The sequence below is a fragment of the Theobroma cacao genome, chromosome 3 (assembly GCF_000208745.1).
Source record: "Theobroma cacao cultivar B97-61/B2 chromosome 3, Criollo_cocoa_genome_V2, whole genome shotgun sequence".
Taxonomy (NCBI): domain Eukaryota; kingdom Viridiplantae; phylum Streptophyta; class Magnoliopsida; order Malvales; family Malvaceae; genus Theobroma; species Theobroma cacao.
This window is the reverse complement of record NC_030852.1, coordinates 23,542,460-23,561,223: the sequence shown is the minus strand read 5'-3', so window position 1 is coordinate 23,561,223 and position 18,764 is coordinate 23,542,460. Positions and strand designations below refer to the sequence as shown.

At 31.9% G+C, this 18,764-nt stretch overlaps 1 protein-coding gene across 1 annotated transcript; it reads left to right on the top strand.

Moving 5' to 3' along the window:
* On the top strand, positions 5,878–9,719 carry LOC18604845 (ninja-family protein AFP3). The gene is made up of 3 exons (XM_018116968.1): positions 5,878–6,037; positions 6,363–6,997; positions 9,100–9,719. Exons 2-3 carry the CDS (start codon positions 6,415–6,417, stop codon positions 9,519–9,521), a joined length of 1,005 nt encoding a protein of 334 aa, XP_017972457.1. The 5' UTR covers positions 5,878–6,037; positions 6,363–6,414; the 3' UTR covers positions 9,522–9,719.

The window sequence follows — 18,764 nt, the reverse complement described above, 5'->3', positions numbered from 1 at the left end:
GCTTGTTTTTACACTCCTCCTATAAGTAATACCGATGTATCCTTGCACTGGATTTCTCTTAAAAAGATAAGAAATGTAAATGAAGAAGATAATGATGTTTTTCACGCTCTTACTCATCAAACAAAATATGTGCATCGAAAGTAAGTTCATCATTTACTTATTTTTCTATTTTTTTTAAATTCAATTCCTCATTATATATTTTTTTTATAGAGAGAAATAACTATAAGAGTAGAACTTAACTCGATTGAAGAGGAAGAGACTTTTGAAGCTGAGACTGAGGAAGAAACTGTGACTCTAAACGTAATGATGAAACAGATGACGAGTCTATTGATGTCGTTGAAGCTGAAGTTGAGGGTGTTGCTACTTATTTTAAAATACCAAATGTATTGACAGACCCCTTTGATGTTTCCATTGATTTGGATGCTCTATTCCCCTTTCACATTAAAAGTTCCAATATAAACCAAGTAAGAACAATATTAAAATGTTACTTTAGTTGATGTTGTTTCATTTTTTTTTTTGAAATTGAGATTATTCTTACACCATAGGCTACTCAAGATAAGGCTATTCCTGATACTAAGGTTATTCCCAACACTGACGTTATTCCTGCTATTGAGGTTGCTCTTGATGTTAGGGTTGATGCTGGAGCTATTCTTGATGTTGTCATCGATAATGTTGGAGCAACTCCAAATATTAAGGTTGTTCATGATGTTTGAGTTGTTACTAATGATGCTAGAGTTACTCCGATTAATTCTCATGCTCCTTCCTCCCCAATGTTAGCACACAAAGATGCCAATAGTATTTCTAGTACTCAAGTAGCACATACTGAATAGAGTGGTAGGAAAGTTGACTTCCATGATTTTCAAATTTCATCAGAGTTCGTGGAATACTTGGAGCATATTTTTAATATAGAAGGGAAATTTTGGAGTATCTCTTTTTTTAACAACATGGATGTCATTTGTTTAATAATGGAGGTATTGGGTAGAGTTTTAAGGATTTCCTATTCTCCTAATGAATACTTCACCAAAAAAATTGCAACTAGTGTTACACGATTTCGACGACGCTTGTAATATTGGATTCAAACTTGAATGCCTTAATGATTGTAGATCTAAAGCCAAAACTTTTCTCAACAAGTCTTCCTTGGAAAAAGAGTTAGAAGACATTGCAACAAAGATAGCTTCAATAAGAAAGCATGAAGCTGAAGTACAAGAATAACTAAATATCTATGTCAATAGTAGCTCTTTTTTATAGAATATGTAATTGGTTAATCTTTTGAAAGCTTATTTGAGCTAGTACTTTGTCGTTACTATATCGTATCTCTTTTTCTTTTTGTAATAATAATAATATTATTATATGCCTGTTGTGTACTTATTCATATGTCACATTGTATGTGGCCAAAGGGAACTCTCAAATTTACATCAAGAAGGTTAACCTTAACCTGACGTGAGGGAGATTAATTTAACCCGTTAAATAAGTAATCATAAAAGCTATAGCTAATTTGTGAGTAATAAGTTAAAGCTAAGAAATGAGCAATAAAGCATGCGGCCAATAACATGACATCATTGCAGTTAAATTATAAGTGATAAATCTAGTGGTTGGAATATGAATGATAAATTATAGTCAAAAAATGAGAAATAAAGCTTGCTACCAATAGAAAAATATCATTGCAGCCAAAATACGAGTGATAAAGCTTGCGACTGAAGTAAGAGTGATAAACTATGGTCAAAGAATGAGTGATAAAGCTTGCAACTAATAATATAATATAATTACAACCAAAATATAAGCAATAAAGATAGGCTAAATATGATTTTTTTTAATGTCAAATTGCAATTCATAAACCAATGAAGAGTTAAAGTCATAGAAATATCATACATGAGCGGGAAATGGGTTGTTTTGGACTATATTATTCTCAATCGATAATTCTCCTGCTTGCATCTTCTTGTGGAATAATTGATGTAAGCCTCTATATTCCAGAAGTGATAGTAGAACTGTGCATTTCTTCCGGTAACATAAAGTTTTTCCTAGTAAGGTTTTACCTAATGCAATCATTCCTCCCTAGTGGAGTTGCCAAAATGTAAAGAAGGTTCTTGTGATAGAGAGAGGAAGTGTTGCAAACAAGTAAAAGATGCATCAGAGGCAACAGAGAGGAAGATCGAAGTAGTTCTTGAAGTACTAAATGTCATGGCAAGTAGAAGAGAATTAGAGAGATAATTTACAAGAAGAAGATCTAGAGCAAAATGTGTTAGCTCTCTGAGGTAGAGCCCCTCTAAATGAATTGTGAGGCTTTATATATAGTGCTAAAAGTAGTGGTTACTCAAGAATATGTTTTAATGCGCCTAATGAATGACATTATTATGAAAAGTTTTAATGCGAGTAACCATTACTATAATTGGGTGTAATAAGACTTATTTTTTAGTAAAAGGTAATAAAGAAGAGGTATACGTAAAAAGATATAAAAGAATGAGTTATACGTGAATATGTATATGAGAATAAGATAGGAAGGTGAAACACTTATATTTTAAGAAAAAGTTTAAAGGAAGACCCCTTAACTAGCTCTACATTTGAGCCACCAAGCCAAATTCTCCGAAATATGCTAATATGAGAGTAACCCATGTACTCTGACACTTATTTTGGGTTGCTTTTATTGTTATCAATGTGAAGTAGTTATTTTATGCAAAATAGTTATTCGGCATGAAGTAGTACTTCACTTGCTCTAGTGGTTCTGCTTGTTGTAGTATTTCACTTGTTCTCGTCATTCTTTGTATAGCATTACATTGTAAAACAATTTTTTAAGAGAATGAATAGTAAGCAAAATCTACTATTTACAATATGTAAAAAAATTTTAAATTATTCATGAATATTTAAATAAATTTTTATACTTTCATTGTCTTCAAAATATCTATTATCATATTATATTATGTGATATTGACATGACATACTAATATATTATAATTGATATTGATATAGTATGTTAATATATCATAATTGATGATAACGTAACATAAATTTATCACAATAACATGATCATGTGGTTCTTTTACCTCCACATCAATATCATGTCAGTGTTATGTAGATATAAAATGACAAGTGACATTTTGACAAATAACAATTGCTTAATCATTAGTTATAAAAGTTTATTTGACCAAAAATAAAAATACATGGACTTGATTGAATATAATAAAAAAATAAAAACTTATTTGAATTAATTTAATAGTTTAGAAGCTTACTTAAGCATTTTGTCTTTTTTTTTTCATAATTTTCGATCCATGTGACTGGTTAATTATAATTTTCAAAAAAATATTTTAGTAATTAAGGACCGAATCTTAATTTGAAAATTTTATATTTGAATATTGAGAATAGAAAAATAAGATTTATTAAATAAATGATCATATAAATATCAAATTTGTCTTTAAAAAAGCTTTAATAATTAAAAGCTGAAAAAAAAAATTGCCACCCACACAAATACTTTAATACAAGATCTTATTTGAGAAAAAAGAAAACAAGCCGCACATTTGAGGAATGGTAAAATTGTGTAGTTGTAGAGGGACAAACGACATCTATAATAACTATATTTAAAAGAAGCCCCAAAGGGCTCCCTTGCTTGACACTTGGCTCCGTCTAAGTAAATCTGTCTACCGACATTGTTACAAGGAAAGGGCGTAAGGATCATGCTATTGGTCATTGCCACTCCTCTCCCCCTACGCGTCATCATCACGCTCCCCTACCACCACAATTGCCACCTCTCAATTACAAATCTCATGTTGTTTCGATTCAACTTTTTTCTTTTCTTTTTTTCTCCATCCATATTTTCTTTTCCCTTTCCCAGCATCCAATTTAAATCTAAACACATCTACATAAAGTTTATTACAATTATTAACATATTCAAAATTTTAACATTTTAAAAAATTGAAAATAAAGCCCAAATCCAAAAGTCAATTACTTTGTAAGAGGTTCACTTCTAGGTGAAATGACATTTGTATTGGTTTTAACTATTTGACAAGGCCAACTACTCTGTCAATCTCATTTTATAAATTTTTTAATAATATAAAAAAATTCTTGACAACTTAATAAATGAAAATCAATTAAATTCAAAATATGAGCTTGCTTACTTTTATTTCAGTATTTCTTTTATGATAACCATATAAAGGTACACGAATCTCATAAAATTTTCAAAGTGAATGTTTTCAACAATCAAAAAATATATTTTCTCTTAAACACACATAAAATTTGACATTACTTGAATACCTCATTTCAAGTCTATCTTATCATCTAAAATTTATAAGCATAAACAAGAGAAAAAAGTTAAAAAAAATGAGTAGCAAAAAGAAGTAATATAATTTGTACAGTTACACTATTTTGCTTCATCATTAGCAAACAAGCACATAGCTTATTATACAACTTCAAATCACTAAATCAACTTGACTATTAAAAAAATGAAACGCATACATGCATTTTAGATCACTAAATCAACTTGACTATGAAAAAAAAAGAGAAAATACTTGCATGCATGTAGGCGCTCTATTTAAGCTAATAAATAATCTTAAGTGAGCTTTTTACAGCAAATTGAGAATTGAAAATTACGAATAACCAAAAAGAGCTTGTTATGTTTAAAGAAAGTTCTAAAGGGTTTTTGACTTGACACTTCACCGTGTTCTTAGTTTGACATGTGGTAGTTGGGGCGTGGGCTTGAGGTCAATGAGATTGGTTTGTGGTTAGTTGGGCTTTTGGGCATGAGTTTAAGGTTTGGGGTTGGATTTGGATTAGATTTTTTTTCCCTCACAATTGATGTTCTAGATTTTTTTCAACTTTTTACATGTGATTATTTATGAAAAATAATTTTTTTTATTTCATTATTTATTACTCTCATATCATTTTTCAGTGTTAAATGTAACTAATGTAATGGGGTGTATATAAGCTAACTAGAGATACGGTTTTGAGAGAGTTTGAGTTACTACATATTCTATGTTTTAAATATTAAATATAACTAATGAAAAGTGGTGTATATCAGCTAGTTAAAGATAGAATTTTGAGAGAAATTGAATTACTACATATTATATTTTTCAATGGTAAAAGTAAAAAGTGATGCTAACTAAAGATAGAATTTTAAGAAAAACAAGTTACTACATATTCTATGGTAAGTTTAGAGATTTTATTTAAAATTTTGTTTTAACATGAAATTGTTTATAGGGGTATTTTTATATAAAAATACCACCACAAATATCATAATAATAACTACAAATAACAACAGTTATATATTTTATACATATCAATATATTAATAATTAAATATAATAATATAATTATTATTATATATCTATTTTATAAAATATTTGCAACTCAATTAAAAAAAATTTTACATCCTAAACGCATCGCAAGGCTAAACAGGCTAGTGGTCCCGTTGTAAGCGGCTTCCAAGTTATTGAATGATAACTTGCGAGGCAAAAATGCATAGGTGTAGCACCATAGCTGCTTAGGATACCATAGTAGAGAAGCAGCCAAACCCAACCTAGTGTACTTTGCTGCATGACAAGGTGTGGCATGCTTTTGACACGTGTCTCATGCTTTTGAAATCATAAGACTTAGTAATACTTTGACTTGATTGTCCTACAATTGTAGTTGAAATTACAAACAAACCCCAGACAATGAGGGAGGTTCTGAGCAAGTGTCTTGCTTGAAGTCCCTTTTGAAACGAGAGTCGGTGCTACTTGCAACACTGAGAGACAGAGAAAGAGAAGAGAGACAGAAGCAGGGGGAAGAGTAACCGTACTTGACATCTTCCTTTTCCTTTCTCTCTCTCCACTGATTACCACGTGTGGTCTCTCTGAGCTGTGCTGTCCTTTTTATTTGTCTATATAATAATCACAACAAAAGTGCTCCCCATATGGTTATCCAAGAAAACAATCACTCTTCTCTTTCTTCTCAATTTAATCTCTTCTCTCTGTCTCTCTCTCTCTCTCCAATCAACTCTTCCATACTCAGTCGCATTCAACTCCTTTGCAGTATATAGCAGTTGCTGCATTTTCATCACTTACATTCCCCATGTAAGCTTGTCTGGGTTTGCCACCTTTCTTACTGTTTCTCTCATTATCTTCTTCTCCTTTTTTATATTGTTATTATTTTCAGCTACTGTATAGTTTTTCAGCTTTGTATGCTCATTTCTACTGATATTTCAGCCTGCTTTTCTTTGTCAATTTTACTCTAGTTTAATGGCTTGCCCTTTAGTATTCATCTTGTTAGCTTTTAGTTGGTTCCTCTTAAATTATCAGTCTTTCTCCTTTTGATTTTGGCCTTTCTGCTGAAATTTATGAATCTATCCTTTCACTGATCATTTCTCTTCCTTTTTCTTTTTATGTTTCCTTTGGATAGAAGGTGGAACCTAAGAGTACTTATTTCAAGTTCAGTTCTTTAACTTTTTCTAATGGGAGAAGCAAAAGTAATACGAGACAAGGTTGATCAAACCAACTTTTCATTTCAAGACAAACAACAACCAAGGAACTTTCTTCAAAGATTTTCACCAGACCAAATTAGTCGGAAACAAACCCAATCCAACCCCAACAAGAGACCCCCAGAACTAGACCTCAATCTAAGGCTCTCACTTGGAGGAATCTACAGTGGCAACACCAAAGAAAAGCCTTTAACTAGATCATCTTCCATGGCAGGAGTGGTAACCCTTAATAGAAGTTCTAGTGAGTTCCAAAAGTCATTGCCAAAAAGTTTTCTTTCATTGGCAAGGTCTTGTTCATTGCCTGCACAAGTAGAAAGGAGTAAGAGACCGGTGAATGTGAAGGAGCTAAGGATAATGAGGAGAGTTGAGGCCAAGAAAAGGGTTGTAGAGAAGCAGAGGAATGCCAAGAAAGCCAGTGAGAAAGACAAGTTGGTAACAGAGGGACCACCATCTTCACCTTCTAAAATTCCTGCTTGGGCAGCAGCTTCTGCGGCTAAAAGTCCTGCACTCAATAGGGCCATTGATAAGATAAAGGAAGGTTTCCGAAAATTGGAAGGTATCATATTCTCCTTACCCTCTCTTTCTTAGTTTCTAGGAGTTAGTGGTGATGATGGTTTTTATTTTGTATGCTATAATTCTGGCATTTTGTAGGCTTGGAAATTGTAATGTTGGATTACTGTGGGATTCTAGCTGTTTAGAGACTTAAGTTGCTTTGTTCTTTTGTTATATGTAGAGAAATTTGACCTATAATAATGGTTGGCAATTTCTTTTTGGTTAAAAGATTTTGAAATTTCATTTCTTATTTTGACCAATTTATATAGATTTTTTAGCCAAAATATATGTATTACCTTCCTATTGAATTTTGTTTGAACAGATAGCTGATAAGAAAGGAGTAGGCAACTATTTGTTTTAGCTAAAATTAAATACAATATAACTAAGATAGGCAACAATCAGTACTTTAAGAATTTATGAAATAATACTTGGTATCTTGTTTGTTATGCACTTGACAAATTCACTGTTATTCTGCATATATAGTTTTGGACATAAAACTAAAAGGAAACTTTTAATGAACCTCGAGGGAATTTCTGTGCATTGACATGCAAGATGATCCAAGAATCTAAATCCTTTTAGTGGCGAACAGAAGAAATGTTTGACTCTGATCTTAAGTTTATATGCAAGCCAGCAAAAACAAGAAAGAATCTGAATCTAACAATGAATTGATCACAAAAGAATGACCAAAGAATCTTCATCTTAGTGACATTAAAGAGTACAAATTGATGAAATCAGACGTTGAATTCTTCTAAAAGCCAACAAATTATAAGAAAGAAGTCTTAAGGTTTATATCATGTATCTACAGAAACAGAAACTGGTAATATGTAATAGACTATTTAAACCCTATCACGTGTTGGTGAAAGAGAATAAATACATTATATTAATGGTCCGATCCTAAAATCCAAATTGCCTAAGTGTTGCAAGTATCTCATGCATGTGATATTCACATAATAGGGGTCAAAGTCTTCTACCATTGCAGGATCTCAAGCGTTTTGAATAGAATTTTAGGTACTGTAACATGTTCTATGAATTGGACAGACACTTTGTTTCAAAGGAGAGTATGTATTCATTAAAATTATGAATCACTTTTGGTGATTTTCTTAGAACATATTGATTGATTCAGAAGCGATGGTACTGAAACCCTTAAAGCAGAAATAGATGATGTAAGAAGTTTCTATCTACAATGCTTATGAATCAGCTCTAGGTCTCTGATGTATTTACTTTCCTAGACATTTGAACCCCAATTCTTTGCCAGTATGATCAATTTGACATACCGTAAAAGTTTATAGACCTTAATGGTGCTTGCTTTTTTGTCATTCCCTCCTAATCCTGTATACGTGCTGCACTATTTTTTTACATCTCTACCTTGTATTACAGATAATGCTCTTGTACACCCAAGGCAGAAGTCTTGATTTCTCTTCATAATTGCATAATTCCTGATTTATCGCTTTCGTTCCTCTTCATAATTGTTCTTTGAACATTTCCATTTTCTTTTCTTATGATGTTCTTTTGTTGTTTTTTAAGAGTCCATTTTAAGATATGGTTTTAAAATTCAGAAAAGCACATTATGTCCATATATAGAGATGAAGTACTGCCATCAGTGCATTAGCAAAATTGCTGAAATATGGCAGACAAATAAAGTAAATGCTGGATGAGAAAGAAGAGAATCTTCATTGCCTGTCCTTGCAAATATAATTGAGGAGCTCTATTATGAGAATTGAATCTATATATAAACCTCTCATAGTGACAGGTGGCCAAAAGGTAGCAATCAGCAGTTCCGTCTTCTTAGATTCAGATGGAACCTACAAAACAAGGTTTTCACATGAACAATAGTTATGTATTACTTTTTGTCCCTTCAGATATATGTTGTCCTTGTCCTTTTTAGTCTGATCACCATCAGTAAAATGCTGATTCAAGTTACATCTTTATAGCGTGTGTGTTCTCATGTAGCTTACTCTGTGGAATGGACTTGGCAGTGAAATTTCCCTGCTTTCAAAGCATCGACATGCCTTTTTATTTTCTTGTCACGTATCACTTAGTTTTTCACCATCTTTGGATATTTTTCCCTAAATGATATCTAAATTAGATTGCATAAATTGAATGCAGGACTAGAAGGCTCGGGTACATCTAACGGTCCAAGCGAATACAAATCAACCTCCAAGCCAATAAAGGCAGAACCAGCGATCACTTTTGAGACAACATCTGATGAAAAATCTGTCAAGCTCAAGCCTGCTGAAACTAAGTCTGAGAATCCAACAAAGAAGGCTGAACTTTCTAATGGTTACATTCAAGATTATGGGATGAATGTGATGAAAAAAATGCCTAGTGTAACTACTACTGGAGATGGTCCCAATGGGAGGAAAATTGAAGGCTTTCTATACAAATACATGAAAGGACAGGTGAGTATAGTTTGTGTTTGCCATGGCAACTTTCTTTCCCCAGAAGAATTCGTCAAGCACGCCGGCGGCAAGGATGTTACAAACCCCATGAAGCATATTAATGTTTGCTCAACTTCTTTTTCCTTCTAAGATTAATGGTGGTGGCTTTGGTCACCCCTACTTAAGATAGGAACCAATACCTTGAGAAGTTGGCCTCTTTTCTTATTTTTGTTCTTTCTCCTCTTTTTGTTTGGAGAGAAGGAAAATAAGCTTTCCTTTTCTTTCTCCTTGTTTAAGGACTCTTAAGTAATAACTTTCTTAGAATGAAAGCTTAGGCAGCTTTATTCATCTTGGCTTGGCGATAAGTGGGTAGTGTTACGGGTAGCATAGCTTTTGCTTCGGAAGTATGTGAAATCTGAAGAAGGAAAGAAACACAAAACAGGAATTCTTAATAATTTACAACAGAAACAATTATTTTTTGTCTGATTTGCATTTGGACAAAAGTGAAATTGACCCAGCTTGATTGACTTTAAAAAATTCAACAACTCAAGACTTGAAACTAAAATCCAAAACTCATTTGAACTTGAAGAATATGATTGCCACCTTAGCATCTAATGAAGGTGACCCAAATTCATCCAAATCAAAGGTGATCCAATTTTGTTAAAAGTCCAACTCAACAGGATTGGCAATAGTAAGAAGCAAGGTGAAAATTTGATAAGTGTTTTTATGTAGATCCAGGAGGTATAACTGGTGGAACAAGAAAGTTCAATTGAAAGTGAGGGATGCTTCAAAAAAAAAAAAAAAAAACTTGATTGACTCTCTGCTAACAATGGAGGGTGCTGGAGTTGTGTGCAAGATGTGCTGGATTCCAGATTCTGAGGAAAGAAGAGAGTTGTGGGAAAGCATTAAGAGGAAGGCTAATCTACCGGATGTTCCATGGACGTGCATAGGAGACTCCAATGATGTCAAGGATAATATGGAAATAGATGGGAGGCAAGTTCCAAGGCAGAAAGGAAAATTGATTGCTTTCAGGATTTTATAAATGACTGTAAACCAATTGATCTCCCTTTTTAAGGATAAATGTTTGTCTAGTATAACACAGTTACTGTTTATTGTGTGGATCTTATCTTGGTTTTAACCTGGACGACATTGCAAACTCTATTTCTTATCTTAAACTGCTAGCGGTTTATATCTTATCATTACTCCGCCTTCACTAGTGCCGAAGGCAATTACTCTGTGAGTGAGCCAATCTTAAACCTATTGACATACTTTTTTTTTAAATTATTTAAAAAAAAATCAAATAAGTTTTTATTCTTTTATTACGTTTAATCAAATTCTTATACTTTTATTTTGAGTCAAATATATTTTTATATTTTTATTTAAGTTAAATTAACTCTTATAATTAATGGTTAACTTAGTTGAAATATCATTTGTCATTTTATATCACGTGGTATGTTGACATATCATAATTGATGATGATGTGGCATGATAATATGATCATGTGATATTTTTTTGCCTTCTACATCAGTGTCATATAAGTATAAAATGACAAATGACATTTTAACTAATGATAATTAATTAATCATTATTCATAAAGGTTTATTTGATTTAAAATAAAAAAATATAAGTGCTTAATTGAACGTAATAAAAGAATAAAGATTTAGTTGAATTTTCTTGAATAATTCAAAAGTTTTATTGAACATTATGTCTAATGTTTATATCTTATGTACCAATTACTATATATAGACATATATGATATTACAATGGAATAAAAATGCATAAATACTATTAATCTCCCCAAAATTTGACACAAATGATCAAATAAAACAATCACCATCTATGAAGTCCTAAATAGCTAACATGAGTCATACGTGCATCCCTTGGAATGAGTTTAGCCAAAAGATTTGCAATCATATGACTAGTTGAAACATCTTTCAAAAAAAAAAAGATGACTAATTGAAAAACGTTGTAGGATAACTTCTTCTTGCGCAAATAAATCTCTAATGAAGCTATTTTGCATGCTAATGTGTTTCCATTCTATTATGATATTCGAGATCTTTAATTAAAATAATTACAGTCATATTATCATAATGAATGGTCACTCGAATTGAGGTGTAACAAGTTACATCAAGATATTGAAAAAAATTGCCTCAACCAAACAGTTTCTTGTTTGGTCATTGAACAAGCTATAAAATCTACTTCTGTAGTGGATAAAGTAGTGCAAGATTGTTTCTTGTTGCTCCATGAGATAGAATCACCATTGAGCAAGAATGCATACCCTAAGGTTGATTTGTGCTCATCTAAACCACATCCTGAATCAGCATCACTATAGTCATTTAAATTTGGTTTGAACCTTGATAGCATAATATGTAATTCATAGTTCTTTTAAGACGGCGTAATGTCATTTTGATTGCTTTCTAAGAGCAACTCAAAGGATTGATTAGAATTTACTAATCAAACAAACTGCAAAGCTAATATAGGTCTAGTACACGTCGCGAAGAACATGAGGCTGCCAATAACACTTAAATAAGGAACAAGAGCAATTGTTTTTGTTCTTCTAGAGTCTTAGGTGCCATGTCACGACTCACTCAAGGTTTTGCCTTTTATGATAAAAAGCATCGGTTGATTTGCAGTTATGCATCTGGAAACGTCAAGAAATATGTCACTTAAGACAAACCAAGAATTCTCTTTTAACAATCCTTTAGGATCTTAGCTTTGAGCTTATAATTTGTTTCACCCTGGTCTTTTATCTCCAAATATGACAACATTTACTTTTTAGCTACAACAATCATCTCCTTATCATTTCCTACCAATAATACGTCATAAATATGTAATGACAAGATGATAAAACTTCCTTTGGACCATTTAATATACACATAATAATCTTCTTCAATCATCATAAATCTATTATGAATAATGACATGATTTAATTTGATATAACATCATCTGAATGATTACTTTATGCCACAAATAGCTTGTTTGAGTCTACAAATTGTAAAGGGGTTTTTTTGTGAAAAGGAGAAGAAGCTTTGCAAACAAGTAAAATGGATGTATTAAAGGCAGCAAATAGAAAGATTAAAGCAGGTCCTAAAGTACTAATTGTTGTGGTAAGTGGAAAAGATTAGATGAATAGTAACGTAATGATTGAGGATAAGTAAAGAATTGGCAAGTGATGGAGTGAAACTAAGAAGCACCAAATAGAAAAAGGCTAGAGAAAGAAGCTCTGGTGAGAATGTTTAAGCTTTGGAGCCAAGAAGGTCTTTTCGATAAATTGTGAAAGCTCTATATGTTGGGAACGATATGAAAACAAAATAATTGATCATATCATACACAGTGGAAATGAAAACTATAAATTGACCTAGATCAGGCCATCTACCATGGATCTCTTTGGTGGTTTTAATATAAACAAAAACATCAAGGATGTGGTCTAAAAATTTTACTTAACGAAGTGATGTAGCAATCACGATGGCAAAAACCACTTCAAAAAACACAAAACAACACAAGGAAGTGGAAAAAGCAAAGCCACCAAAGTGTTTGGCTTCTAATGATCTCACACACGATTGCACTTGAACCTTCACCAAGTGAGAGCTTTCAACTACGCCTTGTGCTAGCAAAGTAAACAACAACTTGTCCTTTTTTCCCACTTACTTTTTGGCTAAATCACAAGAGGATTTCTACTCAAGGAATTCTCTCTTAAGGAGCGGTAGTTAGAGAGGTTTTTCTTTGTTAGTTTTTTTAACAAAACTAAAAAAAAAACTATGTATGAGGAGTAGTTAAAAATGACTTTTATACCTAGGTCAAATTAACTCCTTTAATTATGATTAAGGTCTTAGTATTATAACCATTTATAATATTGGCCCAATACTTAATTAAACTCTTTTAATTAAGTCCTTGGAGATTAAAATTCAAACTAACCTCTTTTGTTTGTTTGCAATTAAGGCTTCAATATTATAACTATTTATAATATTGGCCTAACACTTAATTACATTATTTTAATTAAGTCCTTTGGAGATTAAAACCTAGTGTATGATTTAAGTCCAACATAAATCGTCACACTCCCAATTTAATCCAAATGCAATTTATTGTGTGTGACCTATTAAGTTTCTAACATATTGGCAATAAAATTGAATTATAATATTTATTAATTAAATTTAAATGAATCATATTCATTATATATTAATTAAATCAATTTCATAAACTAAGATTGGCATCTAGCAATGCATCATGGCTACCCAATTATTAAGAGAGTCACAAAGTTTTTTGACAACCTTTCAGTGTACAATCTATCAGTGTAATTAATTCCTCATTATATATCTCAGAGATAATAAGAGTATGGTGCAATGTCTACTATCATTGATCTCCATATTCGTTCTTGAAATTAGGTTATTAGCTTTGTAGAGACTCATTAAACTTCTTTCATAATTTTAAAGTCGCCTTGGCCAAGGACTTCAATAAGTTAATACCAACCAAAAAACATTAGGATATGTACCCCGAATCACTTGGGATAATGATTCTTCTCTTAACCACTCATTTGCCTTCACATGCATCATGCTATAACCAACTATATCTTGATTTGGCATCATTTGTAGGACCTGTAAAGATATGATCAAATATATAGCACTTCGCATATAAGACAACCTAATGTCTTAAGTCTAAGAAGTATTTATACGACTGATACATGAAAAATATTTGCATAAACACTAAAGTGAGATATCAAATGCATTTCTCATGTCGAGTCATATTCAATGAACTTGTTCCAAGAACAAGCACCTACATTTAGTTTCAAGTATCTCTATACTTCAACTTATGAGATCGGTTACTTACATCTAAGTAAGGAATATAGCATATACTAGTCTTTAAGCATCATCGATATCTAGTCTCAATGATACATCGACTAGGAACATTTAGAGATTCTATTTTAATGCATAAGGATCTCATAATTATAATCCGTTACAATTCTTTTGCAAGGCATATTAATCTCATGGACTTCATTCAATAAATTTATGATGATAATAATCAATGTCTTATTGATTAATGAAAACCTCTAATCATACAATATGAATGAAATGATTGCATGGTTGGAACTAAGTCTTGACCAATCCAATTAGTTGCAAGGCTCATTCCAACATTTTCCCATTAGCACAAAGCCAATTGCAATCTCATCATATATGGATCCAATCCATCTAGTAATCATGTTTCTAAGAAGACTCGTTTATGCCATTCAATGTGGTTAATTACTTTTATATATCTGTGTGATGTCCAAACATCTTATCATACTAATATATTTAGATCCAATGAGACCCAAGTTCTATTAGTATGACTCCATTATTACATTAACAATGTTTAAAACCCTTTATTAGTTCCATGAACTAATGATCTAAATATCTTTTTATTGGAGCCCTTTTAATAGGATGTATATGACTTTACTTATATACAACTATAGTCCGTTTTTGCTCCTTGTATGCATCATATGCATATGTCACATTGTGTTGTGCCATTTGGCGTTGTAAAATTTTACAGTTTCTTTGTATACATAGTGCATCCTATGCAATTGTATCACCAAAGAATCAGATTCATTCCCACTAACCTTCTTGTGTGTATTAGATAAATACACTTGTACATTCTACACCGATGCTTCTTCTTCCTCAGTGCCAAAACACGGAGATACCAATAGTGCTTCTAGCGCTCAAGTAACACGTACTAAACATAGTGGTAGGAAAGTTAACTTCCATGATGTTCAAGTTTCATCGGAGTATGTGGAGTACTTAGAGCGTATTTTCAATATAGAAAGGGATTTTTGGAGTACCTCTTTTTTTAAGAATGTAAATGTAATTTGCTTAATGATTGAGGTGTTGGGTAGAGCTTTAGTGATTTCAATGACTCCTATAACATTGGATCCAAACCTAATTACCTCAATGATTGTAGATCTATAACTAAAGCTTTTCTTAACAAGTCTTCCTTGGAAAATGAGTTAGAAGACAATGCAACGAAGATAGCTTCATTGAGAAAACATGACGCTGAAGTGCGAGAACAATTAAATGCCTTTGCCAATGACTCTTCTTTATAGAATATGCAATTGGCTAATCTTTTGCTTTTCTTTTCTTTTTTTTTTTAAAAAAAAAACTTATTGAGCTAGTATTTTACTAATCTTATCCTTTTTTCGTTTTGCAATAATAATAATGTTATACGCACATGTTGCGTACTTATTTACATTTCTCATTATTGTATGCACCTAAACGGGAACTCTAAACTTTACATCAAGGAGGTTAACCCGAACCTAACGTGAAGGAGATTAATTCAACCCTTTCAATACATAAACGTAAGAGTTGAGACCAATTTGTGAGTAATAGGTTAAGGCTAAGAAATTAGCAATAAAGTGTAACGCCCCAACCTATGTAAAGGAATTCAAGAATGAAAACAAGGTTTGCCTAAAGGTAAATAGAAATACATATGGTTGATGAGTGATTGCATCTATACATATATGTCGCGAACTATTATTGCAATTGTGATTGAAATATGCTGAATTTATTGAGTATATGTTATGACGCCATATGTGCACATGAGTTAATGCATGAAAAATCGTGTAATAAGAACTTGTAAAGCATAAGAATGTTTAATGCCAAAGAGGCAGAAACTAAATAACCATATGTGAATATGTAAATATGTATTCATATGCATGATAAAATAAGGTAAAGTATGTTGTCAGTCATTAGAACATGAGATGTGAGATGTAAACATATGCACACTTGAGCTTGTTCATATTGAGTATGACTTGTGCATATTGGACATAAATAGAAAATGAATGAATGAATATACGCATGATGAGAGTTTGCATGCAGTAAAATAGAAACAGACCATAGTGGGGCTTAACTTGATTGAAATTAAATGTCCAAAGGATTGACAAGGAATTGATTATCCTTGGAGATGTATTTTGATGAGTTTAAAGGTATGTTTGATGATTAAACTATGTAAGGTCAAGTGGAAATGTTCTTGGCATTTGAAATCCTTGAGTTTATAATGCTAAGTTTCTAAGGATAATAAGCAGAATCCTTGGAACTGTGATTTTAAGTTTTCAAGGATAATAGGCAGAATCTTTGAATTTGTAGTACCAAGATAATACCCAATATCCTTGTGTTGTGGTTTTAAGTTACCAACGATAATATTCAATATCCTTGAGTTGTAGCTTCCAAGGTTATGACTTAATATGCTTGGTTTGTGATTCTAAGTTTCCAAGGATAACAAGTAATATCCTTGAACTGTTGTGTATGTCTTGGACAAACTTTGGAAGAGAGACTAAATTGAAAAGCATGAAAATGTTGAAGGACCAAACTGAAAATAAAAAAATTAGAAGACCAAATTGAAAATAAAAAAAGTTAAATGACCAAATTAAAACTAAAAAAAATATTTGAGAGAATAAATTGAAAAGAAAAATAAGGTAGAGAGTGAATTATGTAAATAAAGTAAAAAAAGTAAGGGCTAATGGGTAATTAGCCTAACTTGGGTGGACAAACCAAGGTTACCCACTTTATTATTCACACCTAAGTATAGAACGGAGGCTATTACAAGGCTTTCATTCTTTTATTCCACTTTGTTATTCATGCTCCTTAAGTTGTTGCAAGCTAACTTGTTTTCCTCTTGCCCGAATGTTCTTTAGGCTTCTTTCCTGATGTTTGAACTCTAAAAACCAATAATTTAAGGCTAGAAAATGGATAATTGATGTAAGAACAAGCTCCCTTAGTGCATGAGCTCTAGTTTGAGCGGTTGAAAATTTTACTTTGGTTATGTTGCAGCAAGCTATTTTCCTTGGTTGGAGAAATTCTAGAGGTTTTGTTTAGCTAAATTTAAGCCACCAAGGTAAAGGTTAGAATGCTTGAATGTTTGGCATAAATTGTGGTTTAAAGATGATAGTTGAAATATAAGAAATTAGTTTAATTTAGTAAATCAATGCTGAAAATTTATGAATGTTTATGAATGCCAGTGAAGTGCTAGAAAACATTAAGAAGCTCAAGGAGTAAGCTGGAAAAGAGGTAAGCCTTATGTGAATTGTGTTCCTAGCAACATAATTGAACTAAGTTAGAGTTGAGATGTAGCAAGAATGTGTTAACAAAATTTCAAGTAAAAATGAGCTTGAGAAATGTTGAGTACTTGAATATGTATTGATTATTATATCATGGTTTAATGCTAAATTGCATTAGAGCTTAAAGTCTAGTAGTTAAAGAGCTTGAATAGTTGCTGTGATAAGCATGATTGGCTAAACTACTATGCAAACAGCCATTAGGTGAGTGGGTATTACATCCAAATAGTTTTGGAAAAGTATGAAATAAGGTTTTCAAAGTATGATGTTATGTAAATAATTTTATAGAAAAATGCATGGGAACAAACCGTTTTAAATTGAATTCTATGTTGTTATGTGAACCCAAGGTGAGGATGAATGTTCATACACATAAGCATATGTGTTTAGCCATATAAGTATATGCTAAGTTATTATTGGTTATGAATTGATGTGCACTGAAGGGCATGGTAGCTTAGCTACATGTCATGTGGATATAATGATTGATGACTAAATGCTAAGTTATGTAGACATGATGTTATGTTTTATTCGATGTGAATGATATATTATGTAATTGTTATGTTTGATGATACATTGCATGGCCGCAATGGGGCCACATATAAAACTGGGATTATGTAATCAATGGTGAGGCATTGAAAGATGCCACTGGTGTACAAAAGGAGTCAGAGTACTTGATTGAAGTAAGGGTTGAAGTACCCTAAATGTGCATTTAGCCTTGGTGGAGCCAATAATATCATAGGAAATACGTGCATAATGATGAAAGTTAAGTATGCATTTTGCTATAATTTTAAATGATGTATATAATGTTTATGTATGTTTTGATGGGTAAGACCTAATTATTTTAAGGTTTATGTAATGTTTAAGCACGTTTGATGAGTAATACCCAATTATTTAAGGTTTACGTATTCAAGTAGAAAACCAAGAAAGGTAAATGACAGTTAAGGCTATAAGTGCAAAAAATAAATATAAGAAAGGCTTGGATAGCCCTGAAATGTATACATATGCATAAGATTCCGCACTTTAGATTGAGATATTGAACTAAGCTAGGTAAAATTTAAAAGCCTCCTAGGAAGTCCGCCCATTTATTATCTTTTAGCACATTATAGTTCATTATTGTTGAATTTGCATGTAAGTTACGAGCTTGACACCAACAGATGAGTTAAAGTTATACAAGTAAGTTTTATTTGGTGGAAACCTAAATGCATCACGGTTTTGTTTAGGAAAGATGTGCATGTTTTCAAGAAAATGTACATTATTTATAAACTTTTAAAGTTGTTGCTTATTCCCCTCTATATCCTTAATTGAGTAATTGTACTCAAGTT